This window comes from Cnephaeus nilssonii (genome assembly GCF_951640355.1).
Source record: "Cnephaeus nilssonii genome assembly, chromosome: 12".
NCBI lineage: Eukaryota > Metazoa > Chordata > Mammalia > Chiroptera > Vespertilionidae > Cnephaeus > Cnephaeus nilssonii.
Genome location: NC_137083.1, coordinates 28,587,315 through 28,610,049, shown reverse-complemented (window position 1 = coordinate 28,610,049; position 22,735 = coordinate 28,587,315). Strand labels below are relative to the sequence as shown.

Here is a 22,735-nt window from a genome sequence, read left to right as displayed (position 1 = left end):
CCCAGTACTCTTAGGCAGCAATGCCATTGGCCAAAGTCCCAATTTTGTATTTTTCAAAAATGCCTACCCGCTCTCATCTCCGTTCCTCAACTTGTTGTAGTAGGAGCTTGTTTTAATCATAAGAAACCATAAGCCAGCAGTGGCTTAATATTTAAAAAAAACTCAGCGAGCTCTTTGAAAGGACTGAGTTACCTGCCTCTGTAGTGAATGTGATCATTAGAAGACTTTGCACTTTGGTTGGAATGGCCTTTGCTCCTGTCTATGGCCAGGCAGTCTTGTAAGGCTGTCCTGGGCCCCTGTGACTGGGCAGTGGAGGAATGGGGGCAGCGGAGAGGGGATGACGAGATGTTGCCTTCTTGAGAGATCAGAGAAAGAGCAGCTGCGACAGCTTCAACTGTGTAAGGAGCCCACACTGTGGCACTGCGTAGATTCCTAACTTTTAGGAAACTTTGTCCTTTACTGAAAATAATAAACCATCCAGGCAATGTTTTGTGATGTGTTAATAATCCAGAGTGAAAGCTACTTCTCAAGAAAGAACAAAACAGGATGGTCTTCTAGAAGTATGATGGAGACTAGGAAGAGATACCCATTATTGGCCCTACCCCTGATTTGTCTGATTGTCTTCATTTTGTCCTTCACCTGAGGTAAAATTCATGGCCAGAGGTCAGCATATGTGTTTTGGTGGTTTTTACGGTATAAATCTAATGGGAACCCATTAGTTCTTTGGTGTCCAGAGACCATCATCCTTTCTCCCCTCCCCCTGCCAGTCACCATTAGCTCTGTGAACCTTGCAAGTCACCCAGCCTGTTTCAGACATCACTTGTATATCTCTGTATAACTCAGAAATCCCCACTTAGGGCTTGTTACTCATTCTATCACATTTCATGTTCGTGTATACCGAAGCCCCTTGTCCCAGCCCCTCTGAACATTGTAAAAGTCCTTGTCCAGACTATCATGACACAGGTAAGTCAGAGTGAGTGTGTTTCCCACCGGGAGCTCCTCCAGGGCAGGCTCGCACTCTCTTTCCCTCTGGACACTCTGGCCGGCCACGGATCTCTGGGCCTACCGATCCTGCCCGTTCCTGTTTAACAGTGGAGGGAACAGCACGCAGTGTCTCCATTGGTCCTGGCTGCTGTAACAGAATATCCTAGACCGAGGGGCTCTATAACACACCTTTATTTCTCACAGTTCTGCAGGCTGGAGGTCCAGGGTCGGCCTGGTCCATGTTTTAGGGAGGGCTCTTTTCCTGGCCATGTCTTCACATGACTTTCCCTGGGGAGTGTGCTCAGGGAGATCCCAGGTCCCCTTTTAAAATAAGGATCTTAATCCCATCCTGAGGACCCACCCTCCTGACTTAATCCAATTCTAATTATTCCCCAAGACCCCATCTCCAAATACCATCACATTGGGGGTTAGGGTCTTAACATAATGAGTTTTGGGGAGGGAGAGACCCAAACATTCAGTCCATATATATAAGTGTTTTGGAAAAAAACACACAACAAAAACTGGTTAAGGAGTAAGGAAGATATAGGTATATATTTGCTTTTTGCATTAGTCTCTTAGCTGATTCATATATAACCTAAAGTGCAGAACTGTAATAATTTCCAGTTATTGGAAAATAATTGGCCAAATATGCCATTGATTCAAAAATGCATTAAAATACAATGTGACGTTAACCAGATAGCTCCGAATAATCGAAACTGGTGCTGATGAAGCTAAATGAGCCCCAGTTTAGCATTTAAAATCAAGAATAACAGCAATTGAAAGTTACACCGAACTCACTGTGACCTGATGACGAACCCGTAGTGTTGTGTTCTGCAGAGAACTGCTCTACTCCAGCTCTCATTGCGCCGGTGGCTGACAGCAGCACCCGAAGTTGTCAGGACCTGAATAGCAGCCATACTTCCTGAGAGAAGACATCATTTTCAACTTATTTATTCATTTTAGATTGTAAATACCAAATATTAGCAGTGATATTCTAAATACCAGTTTGGAACCCACTGAACTGGTTAGAAATGTGTAGGTGAGAGACTATGGTGTTGGGTGTCAGTTGCTAAGAGAGTGTTGCATTGAGAGTGAGGGGCTGCTCTGGACCAGGAGAAAGCCAATGGGGCCACTGGACGGAAAGGTTATCCTAAAGGTCACCCTTTATCAGGTGACCCTGCTGACATCTTGCTTTCAGCCCAATGAAACTGATTTCCAACTTCTGACTCCAGAACTTCTTTGAGACAATTAAATGTCTGTCCTTTTAAGCCACCAAGTGGCTTTTTGTTACAGCACCCACAGGAAACTAATACATTCCCATTAACATGTTTTTAAAGGTAATATTTTCTAAAACACAAAGTTTCATAGTTTGATGAATCAGTTCAATAGCTCTGTTATTTTAAATTTTAATGTCATAAAAATGTAGTGGTAGCTCTAGCCAGTTTGGCTCAGTGGATAGGATCTCGGGTTCAATTCTGGTCAAGGGCACATGCCCAGATTGTGGGTTCCATCCCCAGTAGGGGGCATGCAGGAGGCAGCCAATCAATGATTCTCTGTCATCATTGATGTTTCTATCTCTCTCTCACTCTCCCTTCCTCTCTGAAATCAATAAAAATATATTAACAACAACAACAACAAAATGTTGTGATAAATGGGAGATGGTATCCTGGCATCTGGAGCAGAGTCCTTGTGAATAAGAGGTTTGCATTAATTTTTATGCATAAATGAATAAATAGGCAATAATATACACATATCTTGTAGTTGTAATTGTATCTATCCAAATAGTATATACACAGTTGCAAAAACTATAATAAAATATTGCCAATGCAGCACATGCTGTAGAAGTCTCTTGACCTAAATTTTTAAACAGCCTTTCTGCTAGTAAACTTACCAGAGATTTAGTTGTAATTCACACATTCCTGCATACTCCATTCAAAGCTCTAAAAATAATAGCATCTTTTATAGAACAGGTATAAATGTATGGATTTCCTTTCGTAGGCAGGCTCTGACCTACATACTCCCAGTATAGGCACAGCCCCTACTCTGTCCTGTTCTCCGTCCTCCACCACTGCAGACACAACACAGGGTGGGGACTCTGCACTTCTTCCAGGAGCCCCCTCTTTAGCTGCTCCAGTGCCCCATCCTAAGTGCAAGTAGGTGCCTCCTTGAAAGAAGAGGTAAAAGGCTGTGAATAGAAGAAAGAAAATGCAGCCTGACATCCCACTAGGCAGCCTCCGGACCCTCCCCCTTTGCTGTAGCATTGCCCTATTAACCAGTGCCAAAAATGCAGGGAAAATAACTCACTTTGTGACCACTCCTCACCCCCTCCAAGACAGCTCTTGTCACGTCTCCCAAGTCTCTGCTCCCTCTGTGTTCTTGACCTTAGGCTCATGCCTGCCTCCCCCTGGGCTAGGATGCCTCAGGCCAGCCTGTCCCCCCTCTGGGCTGGAGTGGCTGCCCCAGGCTAGAGCTTCCTGAGTCTTGGGGACTGGAGCTCTGTCCAGGCTAGAGCTTCCTGAGTCTTGGGGAAGTGGCGCCTCCATTGGGAGAGGGTTGGGATTTCCACGGTGGCTGCACTTTTATCAGACATTCTACTGTAGGAGGTGGTTTGGCTCTGTATGGCTTTCTGGTTTGTTACGGATTTAACAGCCTTCTGTGCATCAGCCTGGGGACTAACCACCATGTAGAAAATCGTTTTTTGGGAAAATGTATTGTGAGTCCCAAACAGCTCTCAAACTGTTGGAACGCAACTCCATGTTAGGAGCCAATCTTTTCTTTTTTCATTACGGAATTTTATAGCAGTAAAGTGATAATAAGATGCCTGATGAGTTTAAACTTGCCATTTTTATATAATGCAATTTTCCTTCTTGAATCCTGGGCAGAAACTTATTAATAACATAAATGGCCATCAGTAAGAGAAGTTGATGAATAGTACTATTTCATTCACATAATAGTTACACAAGATGAATGTTAGCAATATACATTTTAAAAAATCCCCAAAGATTAGCTACAGCATTATACTTTGTATATAAAATTGAAAAGAAAACAAATTTTGTAATCTTTACAAGGACAATAAAATTATATAAAAAGGGAAGAGAATAATGAGCATGTTTCAGGATGGAGCTTACTGGTGGTTGTTAAAAGTTAAATGACCCAGCTCTTGTCTGAGGTGGTGAGCTCATGGGTGCTTATTATGTCACTTACAACAAAATTCTGTGTACTAGGTCCACAGGTAGAAAAATAATAATAAATACTTCCCCTCCCCCCCCTTTGGTCTGAAGGATACACGTTCCTGTGACTGTCAGGATCGAATAGGAGTGAGTGACAAAATAGGCTTTCTTAGTAAATAGCAATATAAGAGTGACTTTGAAACCAATCTAAAATGTTCTGCAGGGCAGCACCAGCCGGGAGGAAGGAGTCACTTAGCTGGTGAGGTCGCCTGGCTGACCACTCAGCTTCAGTCTGTCAGTCTCCGCCGGTCTTGCATACGTAAGGAGTCAACTGAGATGAATTAAGAGTCCTATTAATAATGTTGCAGCAGCATCTGAGTGACAGGTTGTGTTCCATAGATCAATGAAACAGAATAGAGAGCCTAGAAATAAACTCATGCCTATGTGGTCAGTTAATTTATGACAAAGGAGAAAAAATGTACAGCGGGGTAAAGACAATCTCTTCAATAAATAGTGTTGGGAAAACTGGACAGATACATGCATACTATGCAACTAGACCATTATTTTACATTATATATAAGAATAAACTCAAAATGGATTAAAGACTTAAAAATTTAAGACCTGAAACCATAAAACTCCTAGGAGAAAACATAGGCAATATAAACTCTCTGATCACTCTTAGCAAATATCTTTTCTGATACATCTCCTCGGGCAAGGGAAACAAAAGAAAAAAATAAACAAATGGGACTACCTCAAACTAAAAAGCTTTTGCACAGTGAAAGAAACCATCAACAAAATGTAAAGACAACCTACTGAGTGGAAGAAGATATTCTCCAATGACACATCTGATAAAGGATTAATTTCCAAGTTAAATAAAGAACTCATGCAAATTAACACCAAAAGACAAATAATCTGATTAAAAATGGGCAGAGGACCTGAATAGACATTTCTCCAAGAAGACATACAGATGGCCAGATATGTGAAAAGGTGTTCAACATCACCAATCATCAGAGAAATGCAAATTAAACCCCCAAAGAGATGACACCTCACACCTGTCAGACGGGTATCAACAACAAACAACATGCTGATGAGGATGTGGAGAAAAGGGAACCTTCATGCACTGTTGGTAGGACTGAAAATTGGTGCAGCCATTATGGAAAAACTAAAAATAGAAGTATATGACCCAGAAATTCCATTTCTGGGTACTTACCCAAAGAAATCCAAAACACTCATTGGAAAAGACATATGCATCCCTATGTTCGTTGCAGCATTATTTAGAATAGCCAAGATGAGGAAGTAACCTAAGTGTCCATCAATAAGCAATAGGATAAAGAAGAGGTGGTACATAAATACAACAGAATATCACTTGGCGATAAAAAAGCAGGAAATCCTTCCATTCGTGACAACATGGATGAACCTCGAGGGTACTATGCTAAGTGAAACAAGTCAGACAGAGAAATACAAATACCATGTTCATTTATATGTGGAATCTAAAAAAACAAAAAACACAAACTCATAGGTACAGAGAACAGACTGATGATTGACAGGTGGAATTGGGGTTGGGGGGCTGGGTGAAAACTGTGAAGGGATTAAGAAGTAAAAATTGGTAGTTACAAAATAGCCAAGGTGATATAAAGTACAGCATAGGGATATAGTCAGTAATATTGTAGTTACTGTATATGGTGTAGGGGGTACCAGACATCACAGAGAACACTTCATCCTATCTAATAAGGAGGGAATATGCTAATTGACCATTGCACCCTCACAAGATGGCGGCGGCTCACAGCCACAAGATGGCGGCGCCCAGTCTCCTCAGCCCCCTAGCCACCCAGGGCTGGCCCGAGGCAGGCTTCAGATGGTGGCTGCCCAGCCGACGCCTGAGGCACAGGCACGCCTCGGAGGGCAGCTGCCCAGCCGCCCAGGGCCACCCGAGGCTCAGGTAACCAGGGCCGGCCAAGACTTGCGCTGCCGGCAGTGGCAGCAGCAGAGGTGTGATGGGGGCATTGCCTTCCCCTGATCGCCTGGTCACCTCCCACCCCTGGGGGCTCCCGGACTGTGAGAGAGGGCAGGCCGGGCTGAGGGACCCCCATCCAGTGCATGAATTTTCATGCACCAGGCCTCTAGTAAGTTATATAAATGTTTAACTACTATGCTTCACACCTGAGACTATTATAATATTAAATGTCATCTGTAACTGAAAAACAAACAAAAAAATTTAAATCCAGATTCTGTCTTGTTCTGTTCTCTTCTAGGAGACCTAGGCAGGTACCCTCTTTGCATTCTAGTTTTCTCATCTGCAGAGCAGCCCATATTGTCCTATCTTATTGGGTTGATGACAACTCATGAAATAATAGATGTAAAGTTGCCAACAGTAAAACATCTTATGTGAAGTTATTATTGCTGCAAGACTTGTTTCCACAGCTTTTTCTGTTTACTTCCTGTTTTCTATGTATAAATAATCCATTTTGAGTATCATTTAGAAATAATCCGTTTAAATGGTAATTTTACTCTGTAGTAGGCTGAATAAAGAACACTCAAAGATAGCAGACCCTTATTTCTGGGCCTATTTTACCTTATTTGGAAAATGATTTTTTTTTTTTTTTGCAGATGGGATTAAGTTAAGGATATTTAAATGAGGAGATTATCCTAGCTTATCCAGGTGGGCCCTAAATGCAGTCATTAGTGTCCTTATAAGAGAGAGTAGAAGGAGATTTGATACAGAAGAGGAAAAGGAGTGTGAAGACAGAGGCAGAAATTGGAGTGATAAGGCCTCAAACCAAGGAATGCCCTTAGCGCCAGAAGCTGGAAGAAGCAGGGGGAGGGAGGGACCCTGCTGACATCTTGATTTCAGCCCAAGGAAACCGATTTCCAACCTCTGACTCCAGAACTTCCTTGAGAGAATTAAATGTCTGTCCTTTTAAGCCGCCACCTTTGTGGTCGTTTGTTACAGCACCCACAGGAAACTAATACATTCCCATTAACATGTTTTTGAAGGTAATATAATTTTCTAAAACACAAAGTTTCATAGTGTGAGAAATCAGTTCAATAGCTCTGTCATTTTAAATTTTAATGTCATAAAAATGAATATTTACAATACTACATTTTTTTAGGGCAAAAGTTCTAGTTTTGCATTTTTGTGTCTCCCAGTAATCAATAAGTTTGCACACAGTCATTGCTCAGTAAATAGGGAAACTCATTCAAGAAAAAGAAAATAGTGATCAATTTGGGCATGTGTTATGTGTCAGGTATGACACATACCATGGATGTCATAGAATTTTAATTCGCCTCAAGTTTGCAGCTGAAGTAAAGAGCATCAGTGTTTTTAAAATTATCAGTATTCGCATCCTGCCGGTTTTCAAAAGTGATTGGGAGCCTCTTGACGCGGAGACTCCTGGGGCAGTGGTCGGCAAACTCATTAGTCAACAGAGCCAAATATCAACAGTACAATGATTGAAATTTCTTTTGAGAGTCAAATTTTTTAAACTTAAACTTCTTCTAACACCACTTCTTCAAAATAGACTCGCCCAGGCCGTGGTATTTTGTGGAAGAGCCACACTCAAGGGGCCAAAGAGCCGCATTCGGCTCGCGAGCCGCAGTTTGCCCACCACGGTCCTGGGGTATCAGACAAGGACAGGAAAGCAGGTGCTGCTAGGTGAGCTCTGACTTACAGACCCTGAGCCCATCCTCCACGCAACCATCCGTTAGTAGCTCCTGACACCAGCTGCCCACACCACTGAACTTGAAATTGCCCACAATTTCCCCTTTCCAAATGCTATTTAAATAAAAAAGGATGAAGGTGGCCCTAATTTCCTTGCTACTGCTTGTACCTTTTAGGTAGAATGAATTTTTTGAAGCAGTGCTTCTCAAACCTCAGCGTGCACGGGCATCACCCGGGGTTCGTGCGGAATTATAGGTTCTCCTTCATCGGGTCGGGAGAGGGGTCTGGGCCTCTTTCCGCGGTGATGCCGCTGGGGGTTCCCGGACCACACTTTGAGCAGCAAGGCTCTGGCATCTCCTGCTCCTGCCTCCAGGTTCCTCTCCCTGGCTGTGTTTTTCTGCATCTTGTGGCGCTGCTTCAGGCAATCAGCCTAGTTCTGCTGCCTTCGCTTGGCAACATCGCCCCCCTCCAGCCTCTGCAGCCTCCAGCCTGGGCTCCTGAGCTGCTGGTTGCGTGTGTATTTCCATCGCCTTGGCTCCCACAGCGCACTCTTGGGGACGGACAGTCTGAAGCCCTGTCACAATAACATCACTCAGTGAGAAGAGAAGCTGTTGCGATGGGAGCGAAATCAGTGAGGGAGTCAGGGTTTAGGGAAGCAGGGAATAGAAACAGTAGGTGAAAAGAGAGAGGGGGAAAATGAAAACTTAGTTGGAAGAAAACATTTTAAATGAGCTACAGAATTTTCCAGTTAAGAGCATTTTCTGATTTCTCTAATAGCCAACTGCTTGTTTTGTTCATTCACCTACTGAAAGTCTTTTGTTGCCCTCTGCATCCAGGCCAAAGGCTTTTGAAACAAAAACAAAAAATCTATAAACCACCTAACTAAACCGAGGACCTCTGAGAGATTGCCCGGGTACACTGGGCCAGTCAGTGGTCCCAACCTTATCAGACATTAGAGCCACTGGCGAGGTTTAGAAAATTCCACACACCAGGCTGCAGCTCTGCCAATTAAATCAGAATCTTTGGGATGTGTCCCAGTCTTTAGTATTTTTTATGTTGTTTTTTTTTTTATTATTTTAATACTTCTCAGGTGATTCCCATGTACAGCCATGTACCATTGAGCCTGGCCTTGACCTTGTAGCAGGTGGATTGAACTCACTTCAAATAAAACTCTAAGAGCTGTCCTTTACTATTTAGGTTACCTCTCATGAAAACCTTTGCCATGTTGAAAACTGCACAATATTTTGGAAACACCATCTCCTTTAATCCAGCTGATTAAATATTCAAGTAGTTTTCTGAAGCCATAGCAGCTTTTCATTTTCTCAGTCCAGCGGCTCCCTCTGCTGGCTTTTCTTAGGTAAAGCTCCCTGCTCTGCAGAATCTCACTACAGGCTTGGCTGCTCTAGGAAACACAACCCCAAATCAGCAGTTTAAAGCACCTTTCCTAATCCTGCATGCAGCCTGTATGCCAGGGGCCATTGCCAAAAATGAACAGTTCGAACAGTCCCTTATCTAGTGGCACTTTAGCTTAAGTCTTAGGGAATGATGGAAGAGAGGATTTAGACATACACAGCACATGCATGCATATACACTGAGTGGCCAGATTATTAAGATCTCTGAACGCATAATAATTTGGCAACTCAGTGTGTGTGTGTGTGTGTGTGTGTGTGTGTGTGTGTGTGTGTGTGTGTATTAGAGGCCCGGTGCATGTATTCGTGCATGGGTGGGGATGGGTGGGGTCCGGCCAGCCTGGCCAGGGGGAGGGCACATGGGCGGTTGGCCGGCCTGCCTGCTGGTTGAACTCCTGGTCGAGGGGACAATTTGCATATTAGCCTTTTATTATATAGGATATACACTGAGTGGCCAGATTATTATGCGTTCAGAGATCATAATAATCTGGCCACTCATTGTATTTTGCTTATCATGCAACTAGAAAATACTTTGGTATCTGCTGTTGATTTTGCTGGTTCTGTGCAAAATAATGAACATTGATACTTACTTTGGATAGAAAATGGGGAAGGAAAGCTTTCATCCAAACCTTCTCTACCCTCCCTCATTTAGTCACACCCTTTTCCTCATCAACTCACATCTCCCTACCTGCCCTAAGTAGGATGACTAAAAGCAAAGGTAGATGTAAATGAATGACCTCATCTTATCGCCCAAGCTGTTTGTTGTAGTATTACCTCAGAATTTTACTGCATATGACCCTGTGTCTATGGAGGCAGGACTTGATTCTTATTGTATTTGAATGTAAAAGGTGGTGCTGTCCACCCCTTAGCTCCGATTACACCTCATAAAGCTGTCTGTCCCATTTTATACAGCTCGTGTCATTAAGATATCCTTTTTTGTTGCATACTAATGTCTCACCCATTGCCCTTGTTTCCTGTCTGACTCAGCACAGCTTAAGTCAGGCCCCATGGACACTACGGTCGTTGGTTTATTCCAGGCATTGTCCCAATCTCATCGAGAGTACACGCTTTCAGTCCACCTCGTGGGACATGGGCCCACCATGACCTTTCTGGGTACATCCCATGAAAGACTGCCTGTTTATTATTGTCCCCTTTTACATGCAGCACCTGGTATATGATATGACTCGGTGAGTAAATCTGTATTAGTTGTTTATTGCTGCATAACCATATTACTACAAACTCAGTGACAACACACATTTATCAGCTCACAATTCCTGTGGGTCAGGAGCCCAGAACTGCTGAGCTGGGTGACCTGCTTTAGGGTCCTACAGGGCTGCGGTCAAGGTGTCAACTGGGCCTGCAGTCCCTATGTGAGGGTCAGCTGGGGAGGGGTCACTTCCAGGCCTGTGGGGTTGGTGGCAGCATTCACTTTTTTGTGGGTTGTTGAATGGAGGCCTCAGGTTCTTGCTGGTTGTTGTCTGAGACCACCTTCATTCCCTTATGTGTGTTCTAACTACATAACAGCCCGCTTGCTGGCGAGTCTCCTAGCAAAATGGGAGTGAGCGTCTTACACAATATAATCACGCAAGTGACAGCTTGTCACTTTGCCATATTGTGTTGATTGGGAGCAAGTCCCCATTCCCGTCCACACTCAGGGGGAAGCGTATGAACACAAGGAGGTGGGCCAGCTTAAAGTCAGTCCCCCTCAACCTCCTTTGATTTCCACTGGGTGGTCTCATAGAATCTGTACTCAGGTAATAGCCATGCGTCTTTTTTTACACAAATTGTTGCCAGCCCAGTCTTCCCATCTTGAATCATTGTGCCATGCCAGCACAGCCAAGGGTTCAGTAATCCTGAGGAGGGGCGGTGAAGGATTTAGAAAAGACAGACAAAGAGAATAAGCTGGGTCTAGGTGGATCTCCTGTGTCAGGCTGAGGCCACAGAGAGAGATCCAAATGGCAAGCTGAGCCTTTATTTTATAGTCAGAGGTAAACAAGGTGTGGTCACCATAGTTACAATGTTCTTGTGAGTTTCACTTGTTTTGGCAGCACTTGCTGCACCTCCCACAGCCCATTAGCTACCCAGATAGGATCTGGGGGCATCATAAGGTCAAGCTTAATTATGCTAAGAGGGCTGTGCCCTCTAAACTGGGATTTGTTTGTGGCTTTGCCAACAGGTCAGTCCGAGGCTTAACCCTATACCCGCTCCCTACAAATCATTAATTAATAGAACCTTGATGCTGGACTTCATTTATTGGTATTAGGTTTCTCTGTGTTATGTTCAGGAAGTTGTTCCTACCTGATTAAATATTTTTTAATCCTAGCTCAGCCATCAGAATATTATACATCTCTTCTATTTTGTGTCATTGGAGAATGTAAGACAATTTTCTATGTCTTCCTTTAAGTCACTGAAGAGGTATCTATATATATAAAAAACCAGCGACTGTAATGCCATAACAACCATAATGACCATAATGACTGGTCGCTATGATGCCCTCTGTGGCCAGCGAACCAGCCTGATCAGTACATATGTCTCCTTTTTTTCCCCATTGATCCAAGAGCTCTCAGTTATTCTTCTCAAAAGTATCCTTTAATAAGTATTGCCCACTACGGGACTCTCCCACCCTTATCAAGGGCGTGCTGGCCGGCCAACCACCCATGGCCTCTCCCCCAGGCTTCTGGCCCCCGATTGGCACCCCCACCTCATTCGGGGGTGGGTCCAGCCGGCCCATTGCCCACAGCCCCTCCCCATGGCTGGCCACACCCCAAATCGGCCCCCCAATCCCAATCGGGTGGGGCCCACCAGAAAATCGCCCGCAGCCCCTCCACCCAGCAAGCCAACCTCCAGCCATCTCCTCCTCCCGACAGGCCCAGTCTTGATCCGCCCCAATTGGGCTGGGCCAGCCAGACCCCACCCGTGCACGAATTCGTGCACTAGGCCTCTAGTATATGTATATATATACATTGTGTGTGTGTGTTAGATTGGAGGGAGAGAGAGAATGAAAAAGCCTAGTTTCTAATACCTAAAACCTGCCTCTAGAATCAGTCAGTTGGCTGTGAATCATTTAATACCATCTGAGTCAGTCACATTTCTCCATTTGATCTGGGAACACACTGGACAGCTCTGAAGGATGTAGTTTTTCTAGTCAGACCAATCTGGTTTTGGATTCCAGCTCCACTTGGTAATTCTTTTTCTAGATCAAGAGCGCGCAGGCAGGATAAGAGTTAGGAAGTTGTGCTTTCTCTCTGGCCACTTTTGAACTTTATACCATCCATTTCAGACCGGAGTGTGTGATGGCCAATCCAGCTCTGCTGAGCCTCTTCACGTTTCACTTAGGCCTTCTCCCCGAGGAACCAGAAACATTCTGGTTCTGTGAAGCCATCGTTATCTTAGAGATGTATGTGTGGATTCTCAGAGATTCCGTTGAAAAGTTATTCAAATGTTCTCCATTTCCTTAGATTCATGACTAAGTCAGTTTGGAATCATCAGCACTGCTGTAGAATGCCCTCTCATAAAACACAAAACTTACTTCATCAGTATGTTCCACGTGAGCCAGTTGTATCTGCGTCTGATGGGTCAGAATCCCTCTGTCAGAGACTCCCTGACCCTGATCCGGGAAGAACCATAAGCATTCCTTGTTCTGCTTAAACCACGGGTGTTCTTAGGGGAAAGCCCAGGGACTCATTTTTAGCAGCCTCAGGGCCAAGTCTAGTATATGTGAGAATTAGTGAAACGATAGATGATTTAGAAGATAAGTCAATGTTTCTGGCCAACACGAGTTCTTGAACTCTGAGTGCTAGAAGTTTAGAATGTGTAAATGTTTTAGCAGAGAGCCTCGTTTCCTTTTTCTCGTTTTCCTCTGCCCCTCAGAGAGGCCATCACGACGGGTGAGGTTTAAACCCGTACCTGTCAGCGCATAGACAGGCCTGGAAGAGTAAATTCCAGGGCATTAGATCCTCGTTGATCAGGGTCAGGCAGTGTAAACCTTTACTGCTAAGGTGAGAGCCCCCCTTGTTTTTCTGACAGATACTGCAAGTCCTGGAATTCGCAGTCTTCTGGGAACTGTATACATGTGACTATAGGGAAGACCATTCTGTGGCTGTGGTTTAGCATTTGCTTTCTCCTACCACGTATGCTGAAGAGTTCCAAATGTTTTTCTGGATCTTTTCCCTCTGCTAAGATCCATGTCTGTGTTTCTGACTGCCCTCTACATATCGCCTATCTTGATGGGTAGGCATTTCTAACGTTTAACAGGCCCAGAACTTAAATCATTGCCCTCAGCCCCCAAACTTGCTTTATCGCCTGCATTCTTTATTTCAGCTAATAACTTCTTGTTCCCCATGGAATGGCTCCTAAACTGAAAGCAATGCATTTTACATCATGACTCACAATGCATGCGTACACACACACACACACACACACACACACACACACACACACACACACAAAACCTGAACTGAGATTTCATAAAACATTATGTATTTTTACCATGTATGTTGCCCTCTGATATTTTCTCTTTTGAAAAATGCTTATATCAACAGTCTTAAATGAAAATTTACAACCCACCAATGAGTCATCTGTAGTGAGGAAACCTGAAACAGATAAAATTTAGTTTCCTTGGATTTGGTTCTGGCCCTAGCTCCCTGGCATCCTTCACACTGTTATTAGACACATTGTTCATTCATTCATTCATTCATTCAGGCAGTCCATTGATATTTACTGAGTGTATGGGACATGGTAGGCACTAGGGATCCAAAGACAAACACTATGGTCTCCACTCTGCAGTCCAGGGTCCAATGAGAAGACAGATAAGTAATCTAACAAGTATGAGGCAGTAGGTAGGTTTTACAGAAGTCTGCAAAACGCCCTCGGAGATCACCAAGATCACCCATGCAACTAGGACCAGAGAATCCAGAAAGTCTTTCAGGAAAAGATGAAGCATGAGCTGAAGCTAGAACGAGAGATAGGAGTTAACCTGACCAATTAGAGGCAAGGCATTCCAGAAGAATGTACTTTCTCCAAATACCCATGTTGTTCTGGGGCCTGAGCAACATGGGTATTTAGAGAAACTATTTTGACATAATCTTTTCTTTTTAACCAGAATACTTTCCTGCACTCCCTCCCTTTCTTTACTTGTCCAACCGTCAGTCAGTGTTCCTTCTCCCACTAACCAATCCTCTCCAATGTAGCTTTTCTCCTCAACCTCAGGTAGACTCACACAATCCCACTTTGGGCTCTCACCTCCCTCTCCCTCTGAGAGAACACTTAGGGTGAAGGTAGGTCATCAGTGCTGTTGTTCATCTGCCTCACCAGAGTAGGCACACCTCAAGGCGGAGCTCATTCTCATCCCTCAGTCTTCTGTGGCAAACAGTAAATAATAGTCCAGTGAAGAGATGAACTAGTAAAGGAGCAGAGAGATGTGCAAGCCACAGCACAGGGGTAGGCTGAAGCTGCTTAAATGAATACGTACAAGAGTTTTTAGCATATCAAAGCATGCTGTTTTAAGATTAAAATGGGCCGAGATGCTTATTTACAGATGTGGTAACCATGTTTTAAATGTTGATGGCACGCGGGCTACAATTTTTGTATGTGTACTGTTTTATTTGTAAAAGACTGTTTTTGGCTTTTAGAGAATACCTGTTTTTCTTTCTAACTTAAAAGTATCTTGGTGGTAGAATTTCTTAGTTGATTAATATAAATGAAATTCTGCTACCAGAGACAACACACACCCACTTTTCCTATTGCACAAGTACCCTATCATCTCTAACCATATATTTCAACCAAATTGTCTCCCAAAAAGGCTTTTATAAGAAGGAAAATTGACTTTTTTTAATTGATTTTTTTTTATTTTTTTTTAGAGAGAGAGAGAAAGGAAAGATAGAGAAATAGAAACATCAATTGGCTGCCTCCTGCATGTCCCCTACTGAGGTTCCAGCCAGCAATCTGGGCACGTGACCTCCTGGTTCATGAGTCGACACTCAACCACTGAGCCACATTGGCCAGGCCCAAAATTGACTTTTAATTCTTCGTTTCCTTTGGCCACTAGCGGCCAAGTTTGTATTTCCTGTGCTCATTGTCACAGGAGTTGTAGGCAAGAGACAAATTTGAGACCTGGAATCTCAAATTCCTCCTATTTCACCAGCTTCCGGCTTTGTCTCTTGCCATTTTGAACCTCTTTGACTCTTCGTGTTGGTTCATGATAGTTGGGGTTAGAGCATGTGGCATTGATTCCTGACCAGGAGTCACTGTGGAAAAAGTAGGCGGACTAGGTTCTCCCACATGGCCAGCGCCTCCCTCTCCTGACCCCGTGTCCTGTTGGTGCTCTGAGTACTGTCTAACAGGGACATAGTGGTGGCTGCAGGCCAGGTACGGTTCTCACCACAGATGAGGGAGGTGCTCTTATCACCTCCAGTTTACAAGTGAGGAGGTGGATGCTCGGCGAGGTGATTTCTTGCCCAAGGTCTTATAACTAGTAAGTAAGTAGCGGTGCAGGGAGTCTGTCTCCAGGTCTGAGCTCTCAACCCTTCAACTCCACTCTTCTCAGTCGGTGACTTACCGTGACCATTGAGTGTAATAGTCATAGATGGTGGAGTTGGAAATTCAAATGAAGTGTGCCCACTTATATGGGAGCTGGAATTGCCCTTTAATTCCCTTAACCAGATCAAACATTGTGGTGATAGAAAAGCACACAGGGAAGAAGGTAGAAGTGTGGGTAAGGAAAGGAAAAAGTCCAGGGAGAACAGTATTTTGGGACGAGGAACCTATGAATCACGTAATTAAAGATGTTAACTGTAATGAGCGTATGGCCAGCAGAGAAGCGAGCCTCCCAGGCTGTCCGTCCTGCTTCTTTGAAACAGCGATGCTCAGACCGAGGATGTGGGATGAGAAATGACAGATTCTTAGAACTGTTTAATGACTAGACATCTGATACCGGAGTGAAGGACAAAAGCTCATGAAAGAATCATGAGGGGCACGGGCATACTTTATTCAGTTCCATGAAGACGATAGCTTATCGTTTGAGTTCTAAACCTACTTATTAAGTTTGGAGTTGATAAAATGCAGCCGATTTCACTTGTCTTACCTCATTCAGCTGCATATGTTAAAGCACAGACATTCATCTTGGGTGGCTCTTCAGCTGGGTTTGGGTTTTACTGAAATAAAATTCCTGGCACACGATAATGGAAAAGAAAAAAAAAATCCAGGGTTTCATCATATGCAGTGTACTGGAGAATTTTGAGTGCTTTGGAAATAATAAGTCTGTTTCCACAATTTCCTGCTCTCCACTAGGTTCTTGGAACGCCAAATGAGGACACTTGGCCTGGAGTTCACTCTTTACCACATTTTAAGCCAGGTATGTTTCATTCATTACAAATGACTAAATGCTTCCTATATGCAAGAGGTGAAGATATAAATGTTCCCCCTCAAGCTCATATTTTATCTTGAAAATTTCTTGTTACTTTTGTCATTGTGTATTCTACTTATTAGTGGGGTTGTCTTTTATTTTCACATTTTATTTGTCCTGTAAAGATAGAATAAATGATATCCCTCATAAGAGATTTTCATCATGAGGGATGCAATTCATTTGACTTGACAGGCTAATCTTGAAGTAAGCATTCATTTCATTAGCAGCTAGATTAGCATCCATGTCTGTAAAAACAAAATTTAAATTGGGGTATGACAATCTGTGTGACTTCTTGTAATAAAACTAGGAAAAGTATTCAATTATAAAAAGGAAAACATCACATTTTGATTTCCTTTTTAAAAACTAGCAATTTATGGTCAGTGAATTTGACTTTAAACAGATGAAATGTTCTGAATGTCCTATTGTACAGCATTCAATCTTTTTAAATGTAAAATATTTAAACACCTAAACTGGAAAATCTGAGAGAAAAATGCAGTACTTGTAAAAATGAACTGTCAGGTTTTTGCTCACCAGGAGGTGGCAGTCAAGAAACTTTCCAACTTTAATGATTATATTAAACAGAAGAAGAATCTCAAACTTGGTCTGTTTAACTTTTATAGGAGGGATGAAAGGTTTGCAATTGGAAATTTAATAAAAATCAGTGAAATGAATTATTGTAAAATGATTCTCTTGTTGGTTGTTGGGTTTTTATTTCTTGGTTACAAAACATGTATTATAAAATGCAGACCCACCATAAAATTACTGAAAGGGATTTTATGGAAGATCTAATAGTTCATTATTTTATGAGGGAAAAGAGCTATGAATAATTTCTGTAATTGGGGCCAAGTATATTCTTTTTCTCCACTTCCCCTCTTTTTGGGGGACCATCAAGAATAAATTATGACTGAATTTGGAAACTATTTTTATTCTTAATATTTTTCTTCTGAAAGTATAGAGTGTATACTGAGAATTCTTTTATCTTCTTCAGTGCCCGAGGACACTCTGTACTTTTACTAAAAATTTTACTAACTTCTGTGTTCTAAAAGACTATAGCAACTTAACCATTTAGATGGATTTTTATTCTCTTCTTTTTTTCAACCAAGCAAGAATCATCCTCCAACTGCTCCAGTTGTCCCTAGTGAGTCTAAGGGAGAACATTTACAAATTTGTAAATGTTCCAAATGTGGGTTCTTAAAGAAGGTTAGCTTCCCCATGTTAGTATCTAAAATATAAAGTCCTAAAGAAATAAGACAAAGGAGACTGTGAAAAAAATTAAATGAATAAAGATGGGTGCAGAAAGAAACAATTGATATTGGTAGTCATTTGGCCTACCAAGTTTCTGCACCAGAAAACATGGAGGAATTTGTTGATTTGGATGTAAATAGCATTTATCTTCCTCATCAACCTACTAAAGCATTTATCAAATGTCCTGGAAAGTAATATGATGTAGTAGAAAATAAGCTAACAGGTTGAGAACTGCATGAGATCAGAGACTGCACATAATACATATTTTGATGTTCAACAAATGTTTGTTTCCCTGAATTATATTGAACTAGAGACCCAGTGCACGGAATTCGTGCATGAGTAGGGTTCCTAAGCCTGGCCAGTGATCAGGGCTGGCTGGGGCCTCGCTTTGTTCCACGCCACCCCCTGGTGGTCAGCACACGTCATAGCGAGCAATTGAACTCCTGAGGGGACACTTTGCATATTAGCCTTTTATATATACAGATGAGTAAAACAGACATTAGTTATGTGACTCTTCTGATAGATATATAAATTAGGGCATATATGTTTAAGTTATTAATATGATGTACAGGTGTCACTACAGACATATGATACATAATAGGTCATAGGAATCCTGAAGAATAACATGTGCAGATGGTGTAAGGCATGGGAGCTGACAAACAAGCAAGATGTTATGGGCCAAGCTTGAGGCTTGAGTATGAGAGAAGATGTGATAAATGCTTCCTGAGTTGGCTTGAGAGGAGTCAAGGGAAGACAATATATTAGATTGAGGCAAAGGAAACCAATCTATGAGTCCTTTCATGCAGTCCAGTAACCAGACCATCAAGGGTCCTAGTCTCCCCCAGCCTGGACCTCATACTCCAAGGAAGAAGATGCACATTCCAAGAGGATAAAGGGATCAGTGGTAGGTCCATCGACCCTTCACCTCCTTATTCTGCCCCCACAGAGTGCCCTAGAAAGTCTGAGGGAAAACAAAACATATGAGCCATGAGGACATACTTTGTTTTGTTTTGTTTGTAATAGACTTTAATTTTTTTAGAGCAGTTTTGGTTCATAGCAAAATTAAGTGGAAGATACAGAAATTTCACATATACCCCTGCCCCTATATATGCACAGACAGCCTCACCGTTATCAACACCCCCACCAGAGTGGTACATTGGTTACACTGATGGACCTTCGTTGACATGTCAATATCACCCAGAGTCCATAGTTTACATTAGGATTTATTCTTGGTGTTATATAGTCTATGGATTTGTACAAATGTATAATGATATGTATCCACCATCATACTATCACACAGAGTAGTTTCCCTGCTCTAAAAATCCTCTGTGCTCTGCCTTTTTATTTCTCCTTCCCCCCACCCCCTGGCAACCACCGAACTTTTCACTGTCTCCATAGTTTTGCCTTTTTAAGAATGTCATACGATTGGAATTATACAAGATGTTGCCTTTTTTCTTTCACTTAGTAATATGCATTTCAGTTTCCTTCATGTCTCCTCATGGCTTGATAGATGATGTTTTTTTTTTAGAGCTGAATATTTCGTTGTCTGGATGTTTATTCATTCACTCACCTGCTGAAGGACATCCTAATTGTTCCAAGGTTGGACGGTTATGAATCAAGCTGCAGATTGTTGTGTGGATAGAAGTTTTCCATTCCTTTGTGTAAATACCAAGGAGTGTGATTGATAGATCAGACATGTTTTGCTTAGTTTTTGAGTAGGTAATAAATTTAAGCAGCTTAAGGTATCAAACAATATTAAGGGGAGCAAAGCCTCCCATCTACCACTTCCCCAGCATCACTGCCCCACCACAGGCCCCATTTTGCTAGTTTCTTATGTTCCTTTTCTTTACGTAAATGAAAGAAATTATAAAAGTATATATATATTTTTTAATATATTTTATTGATTTTTCACAGAGAGGAAGGGAGAGGGATAGAGAGCTAGAAACATCGAAGAGAGAGAGACATCGACCAGCTGCCTCCTGCACACCCCCCACCGGGGGATGTGCCCGCAACCAATGTACATGCCCTTGACCGGAATCGAACCTGGGACCTTCCAGTCCGCAGACTGACGCTCTATCCACTGAGCCAAACCGGTTTCGGCTATAAAAGTATATTTTTATGTTTCGTATATTAAACACAGTTTTGGCCTTGCTTTTCTCACTAATGCGTCTTAGGGCTTCCCATGTCACTGTGTGGAGGAGGCCCTTGAGCTTCCCTCTTCTCTTACAGCTGCACTGTTTTCCATGGCATGGATTTAACCTGTTCCCCACGTATGGACATTTGGGTTGTTTCTAGTGTTTTGCTATTATAAATACTAAAAACCTGTAGATAGGCACATACAATACACATTGCATGTATGCTAGTATATCTGAACGATAAGTTACCGGACGTAATCATACTTTACAAAGTGGTCCCCTGATATTCCCACTACCCAGCTGGCACCATACACGGTGCCATACAATATTACTGACTATGTTCCCTGTGTTGTACTTTATGGACAATCATTTTATAAAGAACATCTCAGAAAAGTAGAGAGGATCTGATCTCTGTATTTAGTAAAATACATCAAACCGCAAATATCACTTTTCATTAAATAGTTTGGCCCCGAAATAACATGTAGATTCCATGTCTGATACTTTCAATCACTTCTTAAATGCTTCCAACAAAACAGGCATTTAACAGCTATTGAATGACAAATTATTATCCAGGAATTTAAAAAAGAAAGGCACTGTAAAATTCTGGAGTGAGGGTGGGGGGTGAGGTAGGAAATGTTCCCAGACAAGAAGCAATTAAAAGTCATGTAATCGCAAGTCCTGGCTTGGGAGAAGTTATTCTCACACCAGTTGGCAGTAATATCATAGACATGGGGACAGCTTTTCCCCCATAGGTCCTTAGCTGGCCAAGGACTTGATATGAAATGTCATAGATACGGCCAATGCTATAACATGAAAATAAGAAATAGCCAAAAATCTTGATAACCACTCAAAAATGTAAAATACAGCAATCCTCCTTGTCCGCAGTGTTTTCTGCATTTCAGTTACCTGTGCCAACTGAGGTTTGAAAATATTAAATGGGAAACTCCAGAAATAAACAATTTATGTTTTAAATTGCATGCAGTTCTGAGTAGCGTGATTAATTCTTGGTCTGTGCCTCTCGGTCCTTCTCTGTCCTGCCTGGGACAGGAATCATCCCTTTGTCCCACATATCCACAATGTATGCTCCCCCTGCCCAGTAGTCACTTAGTAGTTTATCATTTACTAGACTGTCCTGTAATGTAGTGCTTATGTACAAATAACTCTTATTTTACTTGCTAATGGCCCCCAAGGGTAAGAGTAGTGATGCTGGCAACTCAGATATGCCAAAGTCAGTACCACTAATATCCCATCATTTACACAAAATATCAGTGGGCAAAGAAGCGTACCCTACTCACAAAGGTGGGAAGAGAGAAGAGAGGAAATATTTGCTGAATAACTAATGTCCCCCACTAGGTCTTCTAACTTAGGACACTTGTTGGCTACTCCTGGCTAAAATACATAAGTCAAATTGATTTCTGTTTAAAATAATGTTGATTTTAAAATCCCTTTAAGCCATTTTCTGAGGGCTTTATGACTATGGAGTAATAACATGCTAATAGGTGAGAGAGAGAAAAATCTTGGTTTTCATTATTTAAGATGCAAGTAATATTTTAAACACCCCCCCCATATTCAAGTCAGATAATAGGGTGATAAACTGGTTATGAATAATTAGCTCAATTATAAAATCTGATGAAATTTTCTTCCCTTACATGTGTCCTTGATTCAGCGCTCTCAAAATACCATTGTAGCTAATAGACAATAATGTTTGTAATGGAGATTATTTTAAAAGGACATAAGTATGTGTGTACAGAGATGCTTTTGCCTCTTGTGCCACCTTTGTAAACCCAATTAATAATCTCTTGACTGTAAAAAAGGACAATTGGTACTCTCTCAGAATGCCAGCCCTCGTTCTCCACTAGGGCAGTAGAATCACAGAGTTACATACAAGGAGTTAGAAGAGCAACGACGTGTCTGTGATTTTTATTCATTTAACTGTTGCCTCACAATGGATATTTAGGGTAGCTTAGCATTTACCCTCCCTAGAGTAATACTGCGTTTATATACCATATGTCTGCCTTGTATATCTATAACATAACTGTACCAGATGCTCAGCTTTTCACGAATATTAATAACAGTTGTGGCAGTAATAATAGCTAACAAGGATTGAATGTTTATTATGTGTCAGACACTCTTATTGGCTCTTGAGATGCATTTTCTCAGTGAACATGCATGGTTAACTATTTAAAGTAAGGACTGCTATGAGCCCTGTGTGTAATATAGGAAAACTGAGGCACTGAAATATTATTTTTAATTTATGTGTGCTCCCCTTCTCTATTTCGTTTTTTTATTGATTAAGGTATTACGTATGTGTCCATTGCCCACACACACACACACACACTCCCATACCTGCCCTCACCCCCCTGCTGTCTCTGTCCATTGGTTATGCTTATATGCATGCATACAAGTCTTTTGGTTGATCTCTCTCCCTTACCCCCACCCTCCCCTACCTTCCCTCTGAGGTTTGAGCATCTGATCGATGCTTCTCTGTCTCTAGATCTGTTTTTGTTCATCAGTTTATGTTGTTCATTATATTCTGCACATGAGTGAGATCATGTGATATTTATCTTTCTCTGACTTACTTATTTCGCTTAACATAATGCTCTCTAGCTCCATCCATGCTGTTGCAAATGATAGGAATTCCTTCCTTTTTACAGCAGCATTCCATTGTGTAGATGTACCACAGTTTTCTAATCCACTCGTCCGCTGATGGGCACTTAGGCTGTTTACAAATC

The 22,735-nt window shown here is 42.2% G+C and overlaps 1 protein-coding gene across 1 annotated transcript in view; it reads left to right on the top strand.

Moving 5' to 3' along the window:
• Positions 1-22,735, top strand: part of CDK14 (cyclin dependent kinase 14) — a 516,006-nt gene that overhangs the window by 364,849 nt on the left and 128,422 nt on the right. The window contains exon 11 of the mRNA XM_079785896.1: positions 16,509-16,572. Within this exon, the coding sequence (XP_079642022.1) occupies positions 16,509-16,572 (64 nt within the window). The remainder of the gene's footprint in view (positions 1-16,508; positions 16,573-22,735) is intronic.